At 43.8% G+C, this 23,109-nt stretch overlaps 1 protein-coding gene across 8 annotated transcripts in view; it reads left to right on the top strand.

The window, feature by feature from the left end:
* The first annotated feature begins 7,033 nt into the window (after positions 1-7,033).
* Positions 7,034-23,109, top strand: part of sdk2b (sidekick cell adhesion molecule 2b) — a 278,032-nt gene continuing 261,956 nt past the window's right edge. For 5 of the 8 annotated variants that reach the window (XM_084002122.1, XM_084002120.1, XM_084002116.1 and 2 more), the window contains exon 1: positions 7,035-8,271. In XM_084002122.1, the coding sequence (XP_083858248.1) occupies positions 8,184-8,271 (88 nt within the window). In that variant the 5' untranslated portion in view covers positions 7,035-8,183. Of the gene's footprint in view, positions 8,272-23,109 lie in introns of all 8 variants that reach the window. The other 3 variants (XM_084002119.1, XM_084002121.1, XM_084002117.1) reach the window with 1 other exon arrangement.

Below are 23,109 nucleotides of genomic sequence, written 5' to 3'. Positions count from 1 at the left end.
CAACGCGCTCACTATCATTTGTTTCTCAAACCACATTGTGCCCTAAAAGACTTGCTTTTTTCTTTCCAGACTCCTACGCCCACCATCTTTACCTTTTCTCTCTGAGTTATAAGCCTTGCTTTGCCAAGGTTGGCACATTCACGCTTAACATATTTCTTTTCTATTTTGACCATCTGTCTCTCTCGCAAAAACAGTTCTGCTGTTCCCCTCGATGCTTTTTGACTGATCGCTCTCTCCCTCTCACTCTTTTTCTTTTGCTCATCTCCATCTGCCAAAAATGCCTGCGATTAAAGATTGTTACATAAATTAGATGGCCCGGCAGTTTCTTTTAAATGGCTCTTTTGCTTCTCTGTTCTTCTCCAAATTCAATGTAGTTTAGATTCCCTGCAGTCACGTACCATGGCAGTACCAAAGCAAATAGTCTTCCAGGGTGCCTGGTTTAGTTTTTAAGCAGAGACCCAGGATGTCATTATTCTATGTGCATATGTCATTAGTGCAGAAATGTGAACATCACACCTTCAACTTAATACCTGGTGGTAGAAGGGAGAGTAGGAGGAGGTGAATACTCACAGCTCATGCCTAATTTAGACTTCTGAGTTGCAGACATGGTTTGTGGCGCTCCCAGGGAGCCGCAAGAGACTTGCAGCTGAATACGTTTGATTGGATGTTGGACGGTGGGATTTCTGGAAAACAAATTTCACAGTTTTAATTGATAATGTAATTACTGTCCCATTCTGTTTAGTGTGTCACAGCCAACCTAAATGGAATATGTCCCATAATTAATTACACCTGTATTTGCCCTTCAATGACATGCAACTCCTGTCTCCTCATCTTCCATATTTGTTTTTCTAGCTGTGGAGTTGTGTCACTTGTGTTGGGCTAAACTTGTGTGGAACTATTGCATCATATCTATGAAATAAATAAAAACCCTGCCTGACAAAGGATTTGAAAAGTGTGGGTCCAAATCTGAAATAACACGTCGCACAGCATTCGCCGCAGTACTACGTGGGCTTGGAGGTGCGTGCACCAGCTCACACAGAATGCATAGGTGCACGGCGTCTCGAAATCAGCCATAATCCCGCTCATACTAATGCTCTTAGAAACTCCGAGGAGTAAACTGACCTATTCTTTGGACTGAACAATGCTGCATAAATAGCCTTCTAAATGAGGAGTGAAGCTCAGCGTGTTTGCGTGGACGGGGGTTACTCGGATGGTCAAGCAAGGGCCTGTGGGAGGCCGTGACTCTCTCTATCAGAAGGAGGCTATGACAGATCTTTATTGTAACTGGCCTTGGAGGTAAAAAGCAACGCTCATCACCCTCATCGGCCTCCCACCGAGCTCCCGGTCCCCATTATCTCCCGCCCGTTCCAATTCATTAAACCTCCGGCGAGATGGGTGAGAGTGGGGGACGACACGGTGGAGTGAAAGATCGCCGTTCCTTTGATGCCTCGCCATTAAACGGCCGCTAGTTGACAGAGAAATGTTAATGGCGTGAGAAATGTTTGATAAATAGTCTTTGAATGACACAAACCTGTGTGTTCTTTTCAGGCGGATCATGGCCAGCAGAAAAAACATGTCACTGGAGGTTAATGCATCCGCCATTATCCTCAAGTCAGTTATGCATCATGTGTGTGTGTGTGTGTATGTGTGTATGTGTGAGAAAGACAACTTGACAGATCCCTCTGAAGCACTCACCAGTTTTCCCTCCAGTCTTTCTCTTGTCTGTCTTTCAATCTGGGCAGCCAACAGACCGCTTCTCTGATATTATTTCACCTTTTGCAACTCCGTGTCTCGGCCTGTATTTGTGATCTCACCTCAGCTCAGGTAAACCCAGGTGAGGATCCGGGCTGCTGATCAGAGCTTCGGTATGAGCGCATCTTCCATCATTCAAACATTGATGCCCCTTGTTGTAGGAAGATGCTGCCTCCTCTCCTCCTGTCTTCATGTCTTCCTGTCTGTTTGCTTTCCTCCGGGCCTCAGAAGATGCAGTTTTACCTCTGACCGCTGCTTTGAAAGAAATTAAATGAGAGCTGAATGTTATTGTTCCTGCTGCACATCATGGCCGAAGTCTCGCTCAGGGGTCATTCCGTGTCATTTCATCAAATTTCTGAAAATCTTCCCACCTGACCATCTCAGAATGTCCTGAAAAAATTCAAGTACAAAGACACACGTGTTAATAGGACTAATCCAAAATATTAGGTCTCTACTGTCAATAGTTTTCTCATGAAACATCATTGAATGAAGGGTAGTTTAGACGGTTTTTGGCATCATGCTCTGAAAAGCCATTTTTAAACAGCAATATCTGGAAAACTATCTCACCTGTGGCCTTCAAATTTTTTTACAGAGTATATATGTTACTAATAGCCTCCAGACATGGAATATCAGGGATGTAGCTCAATGATAACCTAGTATGGTAGGTACTTAAAAAGGGGCTTGTTGAAATAAAGTAGTACGTTTGAAGAGTGGCTGAGCTCCCATTTTTGTAGATAAAAGACTTCTATCATTTCTGCCTCTATCTCTGGTGTTGGCTTAAACATTCTACAAAATATGGTCTCTCTTAGATTATTAGTTTCACAGATATTAAGGCTCAAAAATGGAAGTAAACACATCTTTGCCCAACTTCAGAGTCATATTCCAAAAAACTGACAACAAGTATCAGGTCCAAACTTACTTTTTTTGAAAGATCATATTCTTTTTAAAATCATATAAAAAAATCGGGAGGGTGTTTTGCCTCATTTTGTCGCAGTGATTTTTTAAAATCCTGATATTGGTGGGGTTTTTGTGTCCGTTTTTGGTACTGCATGTCTTAATATCCTACAAGTAAACATCACAGCAGGGCAATTCAAATGTGTTTTTTACCATTTACCAAAGACTTACATGTGACTAAATGCTACTGATAAATTTAGCCTTACGAAAACATTAAAATGTAGCACAGTTGTAGTTACAGAGGCAATACGTCCTTGAATGTGAGTTAAACATGGTGAAAGCAGCTTTTAATGTCTTAAACCATGAACAAACACAGCATAATATTGAAGACTGTACATTTTGTCATACTTTAAGTATATAAATTACACAACCAAATCAAATAATAATCTTAATTTGAGCATGAGATTTTACATTACAGTAGAAAAGTCTCCAAAGTTTGATATTGAATAACAGTTTGTCTCTATGCTCACTATGAGACAATATGTGAGTTATGATCAGAAATGGTGGATAGGAAGTATCAGAGATGTTTCAGATGAAGATGAAGATGTACTGGTTCAGTTCATGCACCCACATGACCCTACCAAGAGTTTCTACTGGCCAAGAAGAGAAGACATGTGCAATGTCCCACTGCAGCATAGAATTGCAAGATTTGACGTTCCCTCTACAGAAACTGGGCGCATGTATGCCATCAAAAAAGATGAGCACAACAGAGCAGAGATGTACATTAGACAATTTGTGACTGACAAATTAATGAATGTGACGAAGGAATTGGATCTAAAAGATGAAAAATGTGTGATCCCTCATAGTGAGCATAGAGACAAACTGTTATTCAATATCAAACTTTGGAGACTTTTGTACTGTAATGTAAAATCTCATGCTCAAATTAAGATTATTATTTGATTTGGTTGTGTAATTTATATACTTACAGTATGACAAAATGTACAGTCTTCAATATTATGCTATGTTTGTTCATGGTTTAAGACATTAAAAGCTGCTTTCAGCATGTTTAACTCACATTCAAGGACTTATTGCCTCTACAACTGTGCTACATTTGAATGTTTTCGTAAGGCTAAATTTATCAGTAGCATTTAGTCACATGTAAGTCTTTGGTAAATGGTAAAAAACACATTTGAATTGCCCTCCTGTGATGTTTACTGCTAGGCTATTAGGACATGCAATACCAAAACCAGCCACAAAAACCCCACCAATATCAGGATTTTAAAAAAATCACTGCGACAAAATGAGGCAAAACACCCTCCTGATTTTTTAATATGATTTTAACAAGAATATGATCTTTCAAATAAAGTAAGTTTGGACCAGATACGTGTTGTCAGTTTTTTGGAATATGACTCTGAAGTTGGGCAAAGATGTGTTAACTTCCATTTTTGAGCCTTAATATCTGTGAAACTAATAATCTAAGAGAGACCATATTTTGTAGAATGTTTAAGCTAACACCAGAGATAGAGGCAGAAATGATAGAAGTCTTTTATCTGTAAAAATGGGAGCTAGGCCACTCTTCAAATGTACTACTTTATTTCAACAAGCCTCATTTTAAGTACCTACCATACTAGGTTATCATTGAGCTACACCCCTGATATTCCATGTCTGGAGGAGATTAGTAACAGATATACACTGTAGAAATTTTGAAGGCCACAGGTGAGATAGTTTTCCAGATAATGTCGTTTAAAAATGGCTTTTCAGAGTATGATGCCAAAAACCGTCTAAACTACCCTTCATTCAATGACGTTTCATGAGAAAACTGTTGACAGTAGAGACCTAATATTTTGGATTAGTCCTATTAACAAGTGTGTCTTTGTACTCAAATTTTTTCAGGACATTCTGAGATGGTCAGGTGGGAGGCATTTGATGAAATGACACGGAATGACCCTCAGTAGGAAGAGAATCATGCTGTTTGGAAACAGCCTGGGCTCCTTAAAGTGATATTCCCATACAATACAACATGATCGTTAATAGAGTTTTGATGGATCACGTTTGCTTCAGAAATATATTTCTGATATTACATTTCTTACAAATACAGAGGAGGACTGGGGTTGATGGCTGGGTCAAACAAACACATGACTTTCACCCAGGAGACTGCTGTTTGTGTCCCATGTGAACGCAAAACCCTTTTTTTCATTTACCTCTGTATCTGGAATGACGTATCAAACTATACTTATTTTAAGCCAAACTGTGATGTTTTACTGCAATTAGGATTTAAGTAATTGCCTTAACATTCCCAAATCATTTTGTTGCATTTTCTTGGTTTCAGTTTAAAAATGTTACCCTTGTGTCTATAACTGTGACCGTAATCTTTGGAGAAAGTATGTTTCCCTGAAATAAATGCAGCTGCAATTTAGACGTATAGGAATGTGATCTTGTAGGTGACGGAGTTGGGAAGGTGTAAACAAAAGGTTTTTATCTTTTTGGGGTGAAATAGTAAGAGTAGTTTTTGGAGCAAGGACAGTGGTGTAAACATCACTTTGTTTTTTTGCTTGAATTTTTTTTTTTTTTTTTTTGCAGGTTTTAGACAATTTACTCCAAAATGTAAACTTTGAATCACAGCAAATGATTGGGCCGTCTTATGAATCTGCATGTCTACCAATCCAGGCAGCCCCTGATTTGTTTTATAAAAATGTATTAACAGACTTTTGAAACTTGCATGTCTGCTTACAAAAATGAATGGGAGTCTATGGCCGGCAGAAGCAAACATATAGTCTAAACCTGATTAGACCATGCATTTGTTGAACAATGGCAAAATAAAGGATGTGTTACACTGGCATCGTCCTTTCAAGGGGGAAGTACATACGTTGTGTTTTTCCCAATGTGATCTCACAGAAATAAATGAAAGGACCTCTGCTTTGCATTACATGTTGGTGGCATGTAACGTGTTCAAATGACTCTCCGCCCCTGTGGAAGCAATTTAGTTATAGGCAACAAAAATACTTGGTTAGGGTAGAAATTAATAAGCTACATTTGCTAATTAAATTAATGTCGTCATACAGGACATAAACACCGGTCTCCTGGGTGAAAGTCCCATCTTGACCCATCCATCATCCCCACCCTTCTCCCAACACGGACACTGATGAAAACATATTTTTGTTGAAGCTGAGAATTAGCCTCGTCTTTCTATTGGTGCTGATTTCGGCTCATCATTTTATCACATTACATTGAGAGGGCATGACCCGGATATCTTTGCCCTCCTTTCGGACTTCCCAGCTTGTGCCGAAAATGGCATCCACTGGTCTGGTTCAAGGTGTTGACATGGATGCCCAGAGCAAATATCAGAATAATTTCTAATTATTGCAGTCTGCTGCAGATACTGAATCATCAATACCAGTTGTGTGGTTAATTCTAGGGCCAGATCAAGAGTTTGTGGGACTGAAGCTTTCTATAGGCTGCTAAGCACCTATTGCTCAACGACACCAATGGCTAACACCAAGCCACCAAACAAACAGCATTGCCACTTGTGTGTGCAAAAAAAAATCTTTGGCTCAAAGAGACTGTGTCCAGGGATTTTCTAAAATTGCTCTTGCTGAGTTCAGTAATAATACTTTGAAAAATGATAAGCGGGTCACTGAGCAGCACCGGGGGGGCCGCCGAGGAAAGCACTCCGTCTCGCTTCTCCTCACGTTAACTCTCTTAATATTAACTTCTGTGCAAGGTATCACATTTTTGGGGATAAGAGGGGAGCGAGTCAGCGTGAGCTCTAAATATCTTGCTGAGAAACAACAGAAGCTATTACCATGGTGCATTATTTCCTCGCTGCCCTGTGGTGGCTTAGATGGGACTCCGGAAAAAACAACCCAAAAAACAACAACAACAACAACAAAAAGCATTACACACATTAAGCACTCCTGTTTACTCCAGGCAAGGCACTGTCATTTTCAAGACAGGAACATTTGCTCTGTCATGCTCTCTTCATTCTCTCTCTCAGCCTCGACTTCACTGATACTGTCATTGTGGAAACAGCAATTTGCTCAGTCACTCTCTATCACCCCTCCCGTCTCACCCCCTCTCTCTCTGCTCTCCCCCATCCGCCCTCCACTCGTTCATTCCTCACTCTCTCCTTCCCTCCTCAACACAGACCAGCTAACATGCAGCAGCTTCAGTCCTGGCCGTGTGAAGACTCAGCACAGCCATTCGTGTCTTTTTCTGTTCACGTCATGCAACTCAAACAGTGTGGGGAACGATTCCACTGCTTCGGGGGAAGAAAAGAAAGAGAACACAGCCATGCTTGGATAGGGTGCACTAAGACACAGTGCCATCCCTGAAAGTATTAAATGCAGCCAAAAATATAAATCCCTTTAATGATGCAATGGAGGATAAAAAAAAAAAAAAACACAAGAAGGTCAATAAACCCAGACACATTGTAAATCCCCACAGGAATATTACAATGATGTATCATCAGGCACCCTAAGCACCACTCCACTCCAAAACCCTGGCAAACACGAGCACATGCTCCTTAAATCATTCTTAACAAAGGGCCATATTCATTCCACCTTTTTTTCTTGTGGTGTGGAAAGCAATACAAACTCCTCCTGGAAAGCCGTTTTGCTTGTGTTTGAAGTGTCTTTCTGCGCCCGGCCGCATGGTGGCGACCTGCGCTGCGCTGCCAAAGCACATCGATATCCCAACATTTCCTCATACAGAACCCGGGACTCGTCCTCATCCGACGCACACACACCGGCAGCCGGGCACTCTCTCCTCCGCGGCAATGCTCCAGCCATGACGGCGTGACTGCGGGCAAGTTTCCTTTCCACGCCGTCCCTTCGCTCTCTGCTCTCCGAGCCGACTGCGAACTTCTCCTCAGCGCTCCTGTCAAAGCAGAATAACCGACCTTGACAGCGCGCCGTGGGCAGGATTCGAGTTAAAGTCTGTCCGCTGTGTGTGTGTTTTTTTTCTTGGAGGGAGGAGGAGGGGGGCACGAAGAAGAAGAAGAAGAAGAAGAAGAAGAAGAAGAAGAAGAAGAAGAAGAAGAAGAAGAAAAAAACTGTAACCATTCGGGTTGCGGAGGTTGAAGTTTGAAGTTAAGAGGAAGACAACGGCACCAAGGACGCACAAAGTGTCAGTGGAAGTCTTACAGGTGCAGACACATGGGCCTGATCCGGACGTAACCTGGATTCATCGGACTGAGCTGCAGCCAAGACTTCAGAGAGCCAACTAAGACGGTTCCGGCACCTAAAGGAGAACACCTTCCAAGCCGGTCCCTGCTGCGTCTGCGGAATAGGAACACATTCATTTGTTTATAAAACAAACATACAGAGATTCGGTTCGAGCATATTTCTCCGGTGGCGACGGGCTGCGACGGCGGCTCGGGGGGTTTGCGCTCCGTCCGGCTCGTGCAACGACAGGTTTCCCAGACAGAGAGACCCGACGGGCGGCCGAACATCAGCGGAACCCCACTTGGAAACTCGGACACGGTAGCACGCCTCCACCTCACCGAGCACTTGTTGTCCAGTCTGCCCGGGTTTGGGACGATGTTCGGGGGTTCCTGGAGCAGATCGATGTGGCGCGCCACATGGATTTTATTTTTTTCCTTCCTCGTCCGCTCCACGCAAGCTCAAGGTAAGAGGGACGGCGCATCGGGGGGATCGGCACTGGATGCGGGTCGCGTTTCCGCTCCGGTGGCGTCGGCTCTGCGATGTGCTCATTACGCCTTTGCCTTTTTGCACGCGAACCTATCATTTCCCCATTAGGGGACCGTGACACGGCTCCTCCTAATTGCAGGCTGGTGTGACACGCATTGAACGCCGATTTCACACGTCAAGTGAGACTTTGTACGCGCGGCCCTAACTTCACCTCAATCTGAACTTTATCAAGTTGGGATGATGTGATGCATGTTGGGGGCTGTGGGGTTTGAATGCACGTTATTCATGTTTAAAACACCCGAACTTATTCTTTTACAGATTTCACAATATTCCATGAATGTCTCATTAGAAGCCCAGCTGTTAAACACAAAATGTTAATCTGATTAATAAGGACGAATGAATTAAATCAGCCGAAAATTAAACTTTGCGCGCGTAAACGAGTCGCCGTAAACAAACAACAGCGAGGCCCCGTGCATTAGTATGCGGCCAGGGACGCGAGCGCGTGCGTGCAAGAGCATTAAATGTTGGCAAATTAATTGGTTCTCTGAGAATTATGCAGGCTGGTTTCCCCCAGAGCGCGAGAAGGGGCGCAACAGCCGAGCGTGGCGCTTTTGCAAGGACTGAAAACGGTTTCTTCTCCTCCTCCTTCTTCTCTTTCTCTTTTTCACGAGTGGTAATAATCCCACAAGATCCCTGTAATGTTCCTGTGGAGACTTGGATTGCGTCTCTGGTCCCCAGCAGAGAGTACGACTGTAACCTCAGGCCTCTCTCTTCTATTTTTAGAAGAGTGGTGGTTGTTTTTAGGGTATGTGTACAGTGGAGTGATACTCTCAGAAATGATGATATCCTTAATGACAGTTTGATTGTGCAAGGGGGAAATGAATGTCTGCTGAAGACTTTTTTTGTGACTACCGGTACATGTGGACCAGAATGGGGTCTGTAGTCAGGGCCTTTTTAAAAGGAGGTGCATGGTGACACAAGGGGGGGGGGGGGGGGGGGGTTGCACACAACGCTGCACACGACTCTCCACTGGGATAATTGGGATTCAGGTATTGCTGCCACTGCAAGGAGGGAGTAATACCTCTCAAGATAGACTCTAAGCCCTCAGTGATGCTCCCTCAATAATACAACGCAGAGCAGATGAAAAAACAAACAAGGCAGATATCCATCATTCATGAGGGCATATCCTAGTGCCTGACATTTACAGGAGATTGATAACTGCCGTGTCCTAGGGATTAAGAGTCCTGACATTGTTGCTTCCCCCCTCTCTCTCTAACCGTATCTCCCTCCCCGCCGTCTGTATCTGATCCTGGAAGCTTGTTCCCGGTCCTCCCCCCCTCCTTCCCTTTCCTTTAATGCTTATTTAGCCAAGCACATTATTTACAGTAGTGGGCCTGGGGAGAAAAGGCCTCGACAGCCATTCCGCTCTTGCTCCTTATGCTTGGTCCATTCAGCGGTGGCGGCAGCGGCCCTTCGGATTTCCAGTTGCTCCTGGGTCTGAAAATGTAGGATTTAATTGGAGTCTTAATTGCATCTCGAAAGGACACGGAGCGTTTCGGAGAGTGGGCTCGCTGAGAGTGACCCCGGTGTGGGGTTCTGCTCTCCTTCCACAGGATGATTAAAGAGCATGATGAAGCGAGGGGCATGCGTCTGGATGGACATGTCAGCCACCGCTTGCTACATTTTAATGACCAGTCCACATTTTAACGATAGGAGAACGGCCTTCATCCCAGCAACATTGAAGTGTCGCTTTAAGGCTCAGCAGAGCGCGGTCTGGTATTTTTGTATACTGTCATTCATTGTCATTGTGAGCGGCAAGAAAAAAAGAACGTTTCCATATTAATATTCTTCAGTTCCTCACTGATGGCTAATTCATACTTGGTCTGTCAGCATGTGTGATGTTCTGATCTGAAATGGCGAAGTATTCTGCATTTCAAACAGAGGCGCACCCTATTTTTGGTAGCTGACACATACAGTAAGCACACACTTCTTCATATCATAGGGAGGAAACAAAAAGCAGGCCAACCCTCCCGACTCACCCTGGATATTTTGTTTAAAGTGACAATCACACGAGCTGTCTGGTTTTGTCCTACTGTTCACTTCCATTCATTTACCGAGGTCATGCCGAGACAACGGCAGGCTCGCCTGCTGTTTTTTTTTTTTTTTTTTTGTCATTTGTATTGCATCTATTTCGGAGCTCGGAGCAGCGGGGGAAGGCCTCTGTTGGAATGTCATGTTTGGCACATATACTTCCGCATCGCTCAATGTCTCAACGTCTGCAGATTAGCCTGACTGGGGGCACCGCTCGACTTTAGTGGCTTTAGTTTAGTAGTTTAGTTGAGGACTTCACTCTGTCAGAGGAGTGCCACTCAGATTAGCGTCCACGAGGACAGTTGTGACCGTCAGAATCCGCTATTTCACGGCGTTTTTGTCTGGCGAGGATGCACATGTTTAGAGTGACAGCCTGTGTTTTTTTTTAGCTTGCTGTATTTGGACGTGGACCTTGATGCAGTAATGGAAGTCAAGGATGTCATCTCCATTTTAAATCTGTTGGGAGATTGGATTGAAATTGTTTGGCTGGAATGAAACGCGTGCAGTTTGGGAACACCTCTCACCTGCTTGGGAGGGAAAGTCAAATTGGATGAATTCTTATCACGGCCGACAAAGTAGGGCATGTAATCATTGGATGTGCGGCAGAACGTGGTGGTCAATGGTTTTCAGATGAAAAGCGGCGGCTGCAGTTGCGCTTGGCGATATTAGGCTGTTTTTGCTTCCAAAACATTCATCTTTATGTCATTTCACATGATTCACTCGAATGCTCTTGACGCTTGCGCAGTTGGGTTGTGTTTTTGTGCATCGGCATACTTCATTCCCTGAGAGCCAGAATCTCCAATCCCATGGTGGTACAACACAGACGGCAGATGCTTGCAGCACTGCATTAAGCTTATCGATCAAAGCTACCTTTTGGTCTTGGATATGAGTCACTCTTTTTATTAAGCAGCAGGTACAAGTTCTTTTTATGTGAAACTGAATTTGGTCAAAGCTGAAGTGAGAAGCCTGTAGAAAAAAACAGATTGAAATAGTAGCACGGATGATACACACAGACAGTTGGAGGGACGTCTCTCTACAAATGCCCTGATTTGTCACTCATCTTAATTGACAGACTTGGAATCTCTGTTTCCTTGTAGCAGCTGTGCCCTGTGAAATGATTTGCAAGAAGAAAAAAATGAACCACGACAAGGCTGTCCTCGGCCCTGCAGCCAGCACTTTAGCAAAAGGTCACAACGTAGGCCTATCACTTTTAGTATTCTGTGGCTGGTGAAAAAACTCATGGTCAAAAGTCCAGCGATAGATATCTCAGAGGGATGTCTGGAGTTTCACTGCACTTTGTTCAATAAAACAAAAACTTCCCCACCTAAGGTCTCTGGTAGTGGCGCGGCATTGAGCAGAAGAGAGCGGCTTCACTGAGAGGCCTTTCGTTTTTTCTTTCTGTAGAAAAGCACCTCCGGAGCCCTTGTAAGTGGGGCAGTTTTCATTGATCCTGGCCCCCGTTTTCCCTATACCAGACAATTGAAGATTCTTTTCTAAATGGGACTCTGACAGAGTTTTCTACACAAGCCCCTCTGAAAAATCAAATTTGAGCCAGATCTAATGGTTTACATCTACACAAAGAAACCCACAACGCTGTTCATCAGAAAAAATGCAGGAGTCAGTGGTTAAGCTTGTTTTTAAATTACATGAATGTTAATGGAAGTGAACAGGGCTAAGCGATAGAGAGATCATCTTCGAATTTGGATGTTGTCATATGGCTAATAAGTGTTGCCGTGTGCGTTCTGTTATGAGCCTTTACACACTTGGTCATTGTATGCACATTTCTGATGATTATTTATCAAAAATATCAGTGTGCAAATCTTTTCTCAAAATAGTGAGTTATTTGGTAAAAAAAAAATTATATGATTGTCTCCACATGGCCGTGTGTGTATTAAACCAGTTATTGAGAAAGAATAAGATCTGTGAAAAGGTCATCGTGTAACCAGAAGGAGACAGAAGGCTGCAAGGCGAAAAGGATGGCGAATTCAAAGATTCCTCATATGCCCCATCACCCATCCCCTCCCCCCCCCCACCACCCGTGAACTTCTCACCTATCGACAGCCATAAACACAACTCAGCACTTTCACACTTCCTCTCCTGGATGTACTGGCCCGCCTTGCACAGTATAGAAATATATTACTCATAGTCATCAATACACTCTGTTGGTTATTACCAAAGGCAGGTTCTATTATTATTCTGACACCCCTGTTGAAAGATGCCCCGCCTCTCCCCCCGGAAACCCCCCAGAAAGTGTGCATGGATAGAATAATCACTTTCATTCACATAAAAGACTCCTTGTGTTTATTCCTAATATGAAAAAATGTTACAAAACTGTGTCATAATTGCATCTTTCAAGCCCGCTGCATACTCACTTTCACTGCGGGTGCCTGTATTTTGTGCAGCCGTGTCAAAGTGTGAGGTGGGAAGGATGCAAAGTATAGAGGCATGGTGTCTTTGTCTCAAGCTTTATCGAGGTTTAATCTACGCCCTGACAAATTTGCTAGGATTTTCCTGCTTTCAGTATGCTGCTTCACATTATCCAAATCATCAGATTAATATCCGATAATCCCCCATATTGAAGGTGGCAAGTCATTTCATAATCAGACTGACTTTCGTCCTGCCTGTAAAACAGAGCCCTCTCCATTTATTTCAGTGAGGCAACCAACAAAAACGCACTGTCTTCAGGAAAAAGTGTAACCTGAGTCAGCTTGTCAGATGACACTGGAACGTGGTCCAGTTGTATCCTCTGTAAGCTGCACATACATATACTTTGTACGTATGGTCATATACGTCATATGATGATGGCTACATCTGCACCCGTAACCTGATCAAAATGACATTCACAAAGCAAAACATTAAAACTGGATGGATATAACCTTTCTGAATGCAGCAAAGTCATTTGAGTGAATGGAGTGTCTAAGTAAAAGAAAAGTATTTCAGCCTATTATTAATATTAACTACACTACACAAGCTTATACATTGCTAATGCCATCATCGGCAATGTGGTTGTTTTACTTCCTGTCCACTAGAGGCCGTTCCAAAAACATTACCATTAAATATGTTGAATTGCTGGTGACAGCTTTCTAGATAAGTAATAATTAAGAAAGTAAAACAACCACATTGCCGTTCTCCTGGGGACGCTGTGTCCCCGTTGCCATGGCTACGCCCTCCTCATCTCACTGTCATCTCTACTTTCACGTTCCAGATGAATCAGCTGATGGAGACGGGGGTCGATCTTGCTAGCACTTTTTGGCTGTTTTTGATAGTGAGATTGTGATTCAGAAAACTTAATTTATTGTTCATCAGACTTCATGTGTCAAAGGCATCCGTTTATGCGGGTAGGCCAAGACGAGTAGGGCGAGATCTGCTAACTTTAGAAAACACGTTTCTAAAAAAAACAAAAACAAAAAAAAAACAATTGAATACTAATTTCAGCATTTGAATAGTACAGATTTTTTTTTACTATCCCTAACAGCCCTACTGTATGTCACATAATTGTTTTTGAAGTAAAAATGAACCTAAGGTGACATCCTTAACATAAAGGATGAGTTTTTAAATAAACAAAAGATGGCAACACTGAATACAACACATCACTTCAAGCAGGCAAAAATAAGGCCAGCCTGATTGGGCGAGATTATATAAAAAGATGGTGCCACCAAGAACATCTCGATCCTCAGCGGGTTCTTCTGGGTAATAACGGCGCAGCATAATCAATGCCATTTCACATATATGCGTTCAATGACGGTATTTGACTCCGGATTCCGTTTCAGCTTTTTTCTTTTGTCTCATCAAGCACATTCTAAGAAATGTAATCTAAAAATTCCAGTCGCTCCCGCTCTTTGAAACACCAAGACCCTCCAAAAGCGGAGTCTTGGGTTGAAAAGAAAACGAGTTAGGACTGCACTCTTTCTTGTCCCTTCCAAGCGGAGTCACTTTGACCAGAACAAGAACTGTCGGGCCGGGGAACATGGCACAAAGGAAGACTGGTCAGTATTTGCCAGGGCTGATCCATTTGTCTTTGCATGGTTATTCATTTGGGGATTCTGTTAACACTACTGGGTGGACTGGGAAAAAAGGCCACCCAGGAATTCTCACCATTAGCTTGAATGGACGGGGGTCGTTTTAAAATAACCTGTTGGACTGACAACAAATTGGACTTCTTGCCAAATAACAGGAGGTAGCACTTTTCGCCCTCTGGGCTTTAGTAGTGATGGGCTTTTTATCATTGTTCAGCCACATAACCCTAATTGGGTCTCTGACTAAAGTGGATTATTCTGTTGATTGTCTTTTTTTTCTCGGACAGTATTAAACAGCTCCTTTTGATCATTTTTTCTATTTACTAGGGCAAGCCGGATTACTTATCGCTCTATCTGTGCCTTGTTTTAGTGAGTGCATGTTCTCATGTACAATCAGTCATACATTCACAGAGGGGGTTTGAAGAATCTCTACCGGCTAAGCTTGTATGCTTGTGCACCTTTATACCTTTGATGAACAGTAAGGAAAACACTGATAGCTTACATGTGTATTGTGCTTGGATTTTCAGCACCACATCTTTGTTCTTTTGAAGCTGCTGCTGCTTTCAGTCTACTATGTGCGGGCCACAACAATAAAAGCTCTGGCCCGAACCAGGTTTTGTGCTAGGGAATGGATTGCAAGGCTTTACTGCGTAGCATTCCATCTTGTTTTAATATCACAGTGGTGAAAGCATATCCTGTGTTTCCGCCAAGCCAAGCCAACCCATGGTTCTTACACTCTCAAATTAGCACCTGGCAGGCCTTCTGCACTTTTTTCTTCTACGCTGCAAATCAGATTCAGCTGCACAGGGGCAAAGTACAATAGTGAGTATGGTTTGTCCTTCAAAGTGGGCTGCAAAACGACCCCTAAAAAATAATAAGCCAGAGGTACGGGATGTGATTATGGACTTGAACTTTTCTCTCTGCTCTTTAAGAGGGCCATTATGCATGCGGAGGGACAGGCAGGGAGGGAGCCGGAGTCAAGGCTTGTTTACCAGCATCATCCCTCATCCGGCTGGATGGAAATGAGTTTGAACCTTTTAGAGTGACACTAGCTTCGGGAAGCCCCCCCAAACTTGACTCGCTCATGCGGATCCTTGTGTGTTTATAATAGAAATGCACTCGAGATTGGCTGGGGGGCTGGGAAACCACCTCTGAACCCTGTAATTGCTGTTCCCTGAGGGGGGGAGGTGTTTTGTGTGTCAGTCTGTGAGTGGACTGCACATTTGTATGCATAAATAAGTGGCTGTATTGCTCATAGGTGTGCGTATGTGTACAAGTAGCTATTCCGAACTAGAAGTCGAGCAATTAATCATCAAAGTTAACTTTATATGAGGCAGCATTATTCACACGCTATGAGCATGAGGTAGTTGGTTATAGTATGCCATCATGAATGCCATACTTTAATTAGACTGAAGATAACTACTGCTAGCTAGCAAGCATTGTCGTTATAACTTGGCTAGCCCAGCACAACAATGAGCCATATCTGATCATTTGAGGGCCAGTTTTTCTGAAAATGTCTTTGTGCATAGTGCTGATGTCCCAGTGCTGGATGGAACAAAAAAAGAAAGGGGAGTCTAGTTCACGGAGTTCATGAGTGGGCATTAAATTAAACGCCCATAACCATATATTTTGTGGATGACAATGGATGGAGTGTGTACTGCGTTAGTTTGATTCCGCTGGCATGATTCTCTCTTGAAGCAGCTGGATGACAAGTGAATCAATTTAATGGCTCAGATAGGGAGGGTAGTGGGGCCTGATCGATTCAGACAATCACGCCATCTTTAACATACATCTCATCAAAGGCCCATTCCCTCTTTTTTGCCATCCCATTACCCATCTATCCAACACTTTGGATCTGCTGCCTATTTACCCATCCCATGCAGGAATGATAGCGCCTTCACTCCCAGTTGGATTAATCAGCCGTAACCATATGCTGCCGCATGCAATTACGCTGCAATTTTGACCAAGGCAAACAGCTGTTGCCATTTGAAAGGGCGGAATAAGATTGTAATTGCCTTAACTTTGATTTGTGAGGTACTTTGATTTGATGAGAGAACACATTTTTACGCTTTACATAATAATACCTAAGAATGAAGAGAACTTGAGACTTTTTTCCCACTTCCGGCTTGGGAGAAGCTATCACAGGATTAAGGTCGCCATTATGAGGCGTATCTCAAACATAGAAGGAGCACGTTTATTAATTTGGGTTTGAATGGGCTTCTATTTTCGGAGGCCACGTATTTAGATTCAGTTGTCTAATGACATTTGAATATATTTATGCAAGGTGCCGACTTAACATTTTGATACAGGAGGCTTTCTCTCTTATCAGTGGCATCAAATGTGAAGTCTGCAGAAGTTCTTTACGCCACAGGGTTCTGTACCTCTTATCTGGCAACGTTTTTGTTTACACGTGCTTCTTTATCAATTGGCTGAATTTGGCTACAAATCCAATCTACTGTCCAAATGCATGGGGAATCTGGTGCATTTGTGGTCATGCACATGTTAACTGAGTGACTATCGATATTCAATGAAAATAGGCAAACGCGTCCATTGCCTACAGCATTCTCCCCTTTTGCACTCCCCTTTGGTGCTACTCTTCACAAGGTGTAACCACATCAAAGGCATCTTGTTCCACTACAATAAAATCAAACGACCCACAGCGAGACACGTCACATAACCACTCCAACCAGAAAACCCACCGTGATAGGCATGAGCTCCTGTGTCGTCTCAGATCTCGAAATAATCATGGATGCACTCGGGTTTTTAGACGCACCACTCTGTTAATGCGCTGACAAATAGGTTTTTCTTAAAATCCTAGCAGATAAAAGATAAACAGCAGACAGATTGAAGACGGAGAAAAGTAAAAAGGGCAGTAGGATGATAGTTGAAGTGGAAGCACATGGAGCATTAAATGAAATGCGGTGTGACAATTGAGTTGGAACTTGAGTGTTAGCCATAATGGAAGAGACCAGGCATCAGAGTCCAATATGTTGAATACATGTGAGGAGAATTCTTGGTGGATTTCTCAATTTCCAATTTTTTTTTGCACTTGTCAGTTGAGTAGACAGCACGCGAGGTACTGTTTGAATTTTTCATTTGACTAGTAATTACTGTCTTTCTTTTCCCGGAGCTTTTAAAGAAGGGTATGCTGAATGATACATCACTTTCTCTGCAGTCGGTAGATATTCCATGCCTTTGTGTAATTAGCCAAAGAATGAACTTCATGATGATTGAGAGCTACAAACGGGGGGAGAACGTAATAAAGAGATGTCTTTATAGTGGCGTCGACTGTGAGGCCAATATTTCCTCCTCCTTGTAACAATATGATAAATTACTGCTCCCTGGCACCACTTTGAATGCTTCACTCATCGAAATTTCTCAAACGTGTTGTTAATTTCCCTTTTTTTGTCCTTGTTTGATGCTCGGGGGGCAGTCTCGAGAGATTTAAGGCACGGTTCCTGTCTCACATCTCGTCTTCCGCTGGCGTTTGCGTATTGATCACGGACGCCTATGATATTGCTTTTTGAAGAGTTCCTTTTGACTCCTGCCAAACACCATGTAAACACCAAGCACTGCTCAAATCTTTTTTCTTTTTTTTTTGTGCGATGTACTTCACAAATGGCTTCTTATGAGTGGAGAGCGACAAGCAGCGAGGGAGCAACACAGAAAGAAAAAAGAGAGAAGGCAACGGCAGCATCTCCAATTAACTGGAGGCCAATCAAAGGATCATTCTAAACTTTTTTTGCAACTGACATCTTTAACGCTAATGTAGCCATCTGCTCCCCTATTGGTACCTGCCTAAAACCCCCCGGATGTGATATCGTCCGCTAAATGAGACGATTACTTCATCGTCTAAAACTCGGAGAGGGGTAAGAACATTGCCCTGTTTTAGGGAAAAGGCATCACAGCACTTCTTTACACTTCTTTCACACTTGAGCGATGCAGATTTGTGAGATGAACATCTTGATTATCATTTGCTTGGCTGTACTTCACACATGACCAAGCCACTTAACACTCTCAGTGGCCTACTTAGTGGGAATGACCTGGCGATAATGGAAGGTGACGGAGTGAGAGAGAGATGTTCTTTGGGGGGGGGGGGGGGGGCAAAACTTGCACTTGACCCCAACCCACTGATAGGTTAGCCACGTGCACTCTCGCCAACACAAACTTGCACCTTTTGCGTCTTTTGTTAGTCACACAGAGATAAGTCCCTTCTCTCATAACTGAGCAGAGCAGGCAAGTAGCGCTCCATCCATCTTGATTTGTCAATAGTTACAATTTTAATTACACCTGAGTGCTGTCAGCCTGCCAAGCTGGGCGGGGAGTATTGATTCGTTCCGGCTAATTGATTAATTGCTGTGTTCAAGGGGGGGGAGCACTTTTCCCGGCATCCCCCCTCATCTCGGATTTTCATACCATGCCCTTTCTCTCTCTGTATATTGTGTGGTATCAAGAAGACCCACTGTAAAGCAGTAGGTGACGGTTGGGTACATCACTTCAGCCATGATTGTGACAGTTAAACGGGGGCCAAGAGATTTGAAGGCACAGCTGCCAGTTATTCAAAAACTGCCACTGAAATTTGTGTGGCTGTTTTTCAAACGGCTCAACTGACTGTTGGAATGGGCCGCAACCATTTTAAATGCCGTTCTCGGGGACGATACACATACCTGCGACTGAAGACGCGCGGACAGCTCGGCGGATTGGCTCCCGCTGCCGCTTCTATAGCTCCCTTTAACTTCCTTCCTGGCAGAAGTCTTAAAACCTCTCGTAAAGACGGGTGAACTTCGGAGCTGCTGTGTATCACAGCCAGGCAGACCGCTTACCTTCCCGGCTCAGCGTCGACATGGAATGAGCCCACTTTAAAGGCTAATTTTACCATTGTCTGTCACAATCGTCAGAGACTTGGCAGGGCTTTCTAAAAATCTCCCTCTCCAAACCACAATTGTGGCGCTTTATGCTGTTTAACACCATGACAGAGTGTTCTGTTAAACTCTATATATTTTTGCTCCAGTGCCTGAATACTCTTGTAAACTCCAGCCTGGTCTATTTTAAATATTTATACTGTGTGTCGGCTGTGTTTAAATGAATGAGTTAGTGAGTGTTTTGACAGTGTTTGTTTCTTGTTGTCGGTGGTGGTGGTGGGGGGCCGATAGAAGACATGATGCCTAACAGAAAGGAGGGCAAGCAGGAACTAATAGCCGGTCTACCAAGCACACCCAAGTTTATTTAAAATAAAAGGCAGAGTCATAACAAAAACCTCCCAATCACACTAAACATAACCGTGTATCTTCACCACCCCAGAATGTGAATGTATTCATCTGTCGGCCCTGACTTCAACATGTTTAGCTGACCCGGCTATTAGTCGCTGCTTTGGATTGTTTTTGGAGCTTTTTTCCCCCAGAAATCCCAGCATGCTTAGCTGAATGAGAATCTCTGAGTGTTGAATCTCTGAAAAAAATGTGTTGATTCTCTGTGTGACATTATTCACAAATGTTAATATTTTTTGTGTAAGGTTGCACTGCAGGCGTTACAGAGTGCAGAGCTTTCACTGCAGAAAGCGTGCATATGGATACTGAACTCAAAGCTTATTTTTTTACCTCTCAAACAATAGTTTTGTGGTAACAAAAGGAGCGCTTCTGACCATTGACATTTCGAGTAGATGGAGAGGGTGTGTGGTGATTGACTGGGAAGCCGCGGGGGGGCTCCGTAGAGGTGCATAGGTAGCCCCTGCTTCTTATGACGCTACGTGGGGCAATTTCTGATAAGTGACAGGAAAATCGTCGACAGAAAAAAAGGTTGAAGTGTGCTCACTCCGTTGTTCGCTCAGCGGTAAGTAGAACAGTAGTCAGAGAAGCCTGGAAGAGGTGCCTTTAAGTATGACTGCGAAACCAAAGAAAAAGGGCTTCCTGTGATGGCCAATTACTTCCTTTTTTATTCCTTTTGGAAGCATTAAAATACAACACAACCTACGCACAAGGTTCTCCATCCGCTCAGCCCCTCACCGTTGTTACTGACTCACACATACGCCGCTGCATAAAAAATGCTATTTGACACTGGGGCTTATTCTTGTAAACACTATCTGAATAAACAAACACGTAGACACACGCTGAGGCAGAGTGCTGCATGTTTAAGACCCCCCTCATACATGTAGACAAATAAACACACACACTCACACACCTCCGTGGAAGAGGGCACAGACGAGCAGCGCTGATTCATTCCCCATCTGTTTCTGGCTTCTCCTGTGGGATCCAGGAAACGTTTGTACGAGGGTGCCGCGGTCTTTACAGACCACACACACAAAAAAAGAGGCACACGGGGGGAAGAGGAAACTGAGAAGCACAGAAAAAACTCTTCTGTGAGCTGTCGACAAAACTGAGTTTGTAATCCAAGGTGCCTGTGGTGAAAGTGTTTCTTTCATTTGATAGTTTTTTTCTAAGCTTTAAATGAACACTGACATTTTTGGAAAAAAATCTTCCTCACACAGATGAGTAACTTGATATCTAGCATGGACGGTTGGGTTTTTTACATAAACGGCCTACATGGAAAAGGCGCTGTATATTATGACTCCTCCATAAATGATTGCACATACACTTGCATATTTATACACGTGAATGGTCTCTGAATGACAAGTAATTAGAACTACTAGAATGTTTCTTGAGTAAATTTCGTAGTTTTGATCCATCAACCATATGATTAAACACAATTTGATGAAAAATTTTTGCAAAATTTTAATGGAAAACACAGAATTTGGGGAAAAATAAAACGTAATCTGGAAAAAGTTAACTGATTTCATAGGGCCCTACTCAAACCCAAAATGCCCCTGAAGGCTGTTTAATGAATGTGTGTGGATGAAATTAGCTGCTGGTGTGCAGGCGGCTCCTCCGCCATCACTGTATGAACGTGTGAATGGGTAAATAAACTGAATGTAGTGTAAAGCACCTTAAGTGACCGAAAAAATCTAGAAAAGCCCTATAGAAATGCAGGTCCATTTAGTGAGGACATTCTCTGCTCAGGTAGCCATTACATCACTATATCTTCACATTCTAAGTTGTTGTTGGCTGCTATGTTAATGCTCAGAATATCAAATTTAGCATCTCTCAACTGGCGTTGGTTGAGAAATATCTCCTTTAGCTTATCATTCCTTGAAACCTTGTCATATTTTCTACTCTTCTATATGTTCTTACATAAGATGGGGCTTTCAAAGAAACTTGAATGCACTCAAATACATTGCAAACCAAACTGGTGGAGTGTTCCTTTACGATGCTGTCTGTATTTTTTGGGCACAAATATTTTTGTGCTGCTCTCTTTTTCAAACATTGCTGCTGGTAACCTTTTGGTCCTCCAGCCGGAGAAGATTATACTCCTCGGTTGTAGGACGTAAACCTGCCGGGGAAATGATTCGGTTTCCTCCTTGTGCATTCAGTGAGCCGTGTACGGATTTAGATCCAAGTGTCCTGGTCAAACAGTTCCTAGCAACTGTCGTCCCCTTGGCCTGCAGCTGCTATCTTGCCCCTCAGGTGCAGACACACATAGGCCATGATCTGTTGACCCACCAAAGCCCCAAAGATAGACTCGTACACACGATCCGGCGTGACCGGAGAAGTCAGGCGTGCTTGCTAGGCTGGAAGACACCGTCACGTCAAAGTATACGGTGGTTCACGCCGATGATGTACCGACACAAACACAAACAACCCCCCCCCCCCCCCCCGACAGACAAAACAGACATGCCGTATTTGTCTCCTAGCCACAATTTGGCGGCGTGCGGCGGCAGACCGTGGCGGCATCCCCAGCCAATCCAGGCCCCGCTGTTCCAGCCAGGCCTTGAGGGGCAGCTGTGATATCAGTGGGCTGTCAACTGTCCATCGCCTCCTCGTACAGCTGGACGAGAAGAACCAGTTTGATTTCTTCTTTTGGCCTGAAGGCATCTCTCTCTCTCTCTTTCTCTCTCTCTCTCTCTCTCTCTCTCTCTCTCTCTCTCTCTCTCTCTCGCGCGCTGAGGCTCTTTCTCATTTTTTAATGGAGGTTCATCATTTCTTGCCGCCTCACTCTTTCTCTCCGTCTTCCTTGTTTTCTTCCAGCTCTGCTCGTTTTTTTTCCCCTTTTGCAACATGCTTTGAGGGATGAGGAGGGGAAAGCATGAAGATCAAAGCGAGCCCGCACACTCTGCCCTCCAATATCATTAGGCCATCTCTGATGGCATTATTATAGCATCTGCCATGCGCGTGTGTGATTCATGTTTTTTTTTAAACTTTCTTTTTATCCTCGCTTGAGTGATTGTGTGTCTTTGTTCCTGCCCTCCCTCTCTCTCTCTCTCTCTCTCTCTCTCTCTCTCTCTCTCTTTGTCTTGTGAGTGTGCACACGTATGCAAGTGCACGTACCTCGCCTTCCTCTGGCACGGGGCCCAGCGCCGCCGTTGGGCCGCCCTGCCATCAGCCCTTCCATATTGAGCGAGACGTCCACACTCCCCTCCGGCAAAGTGCACGTGGGAGCTGCCCTCTGTTTGATGTCACTTCTGTTTGGCTCTGATCTTCCTCCACCAAAGCTGCACAGTCGTACGCAGCCGCCAAGATAATGGAGGAGCACTTTGACGGATCAACATCTGGAGCTGGTAGACACCAAGGTCTCCAACCGCATGCTGAATCAAAGCGTGCCTCTGCTGCCTTCCCACACCACTCGGAGTACAAGGCTGGCGCAATTTTATTTCTTCA

The sequence above is a fragment of the Eutrigla gurnardus genome (assembly GCF_963514095.1).
Source record: "Eutrigla gurnardus genome assembly, chromosome: 22".
NCBI lineage: Eukaryota > Metazoa > Chordata > Actinopteri > Perciformes > Triglidae > Eutrigla > Eutrigla gurnardus.
This window is presented reverse-complemented; position numbering and strand designations above follow the sequence as displayed.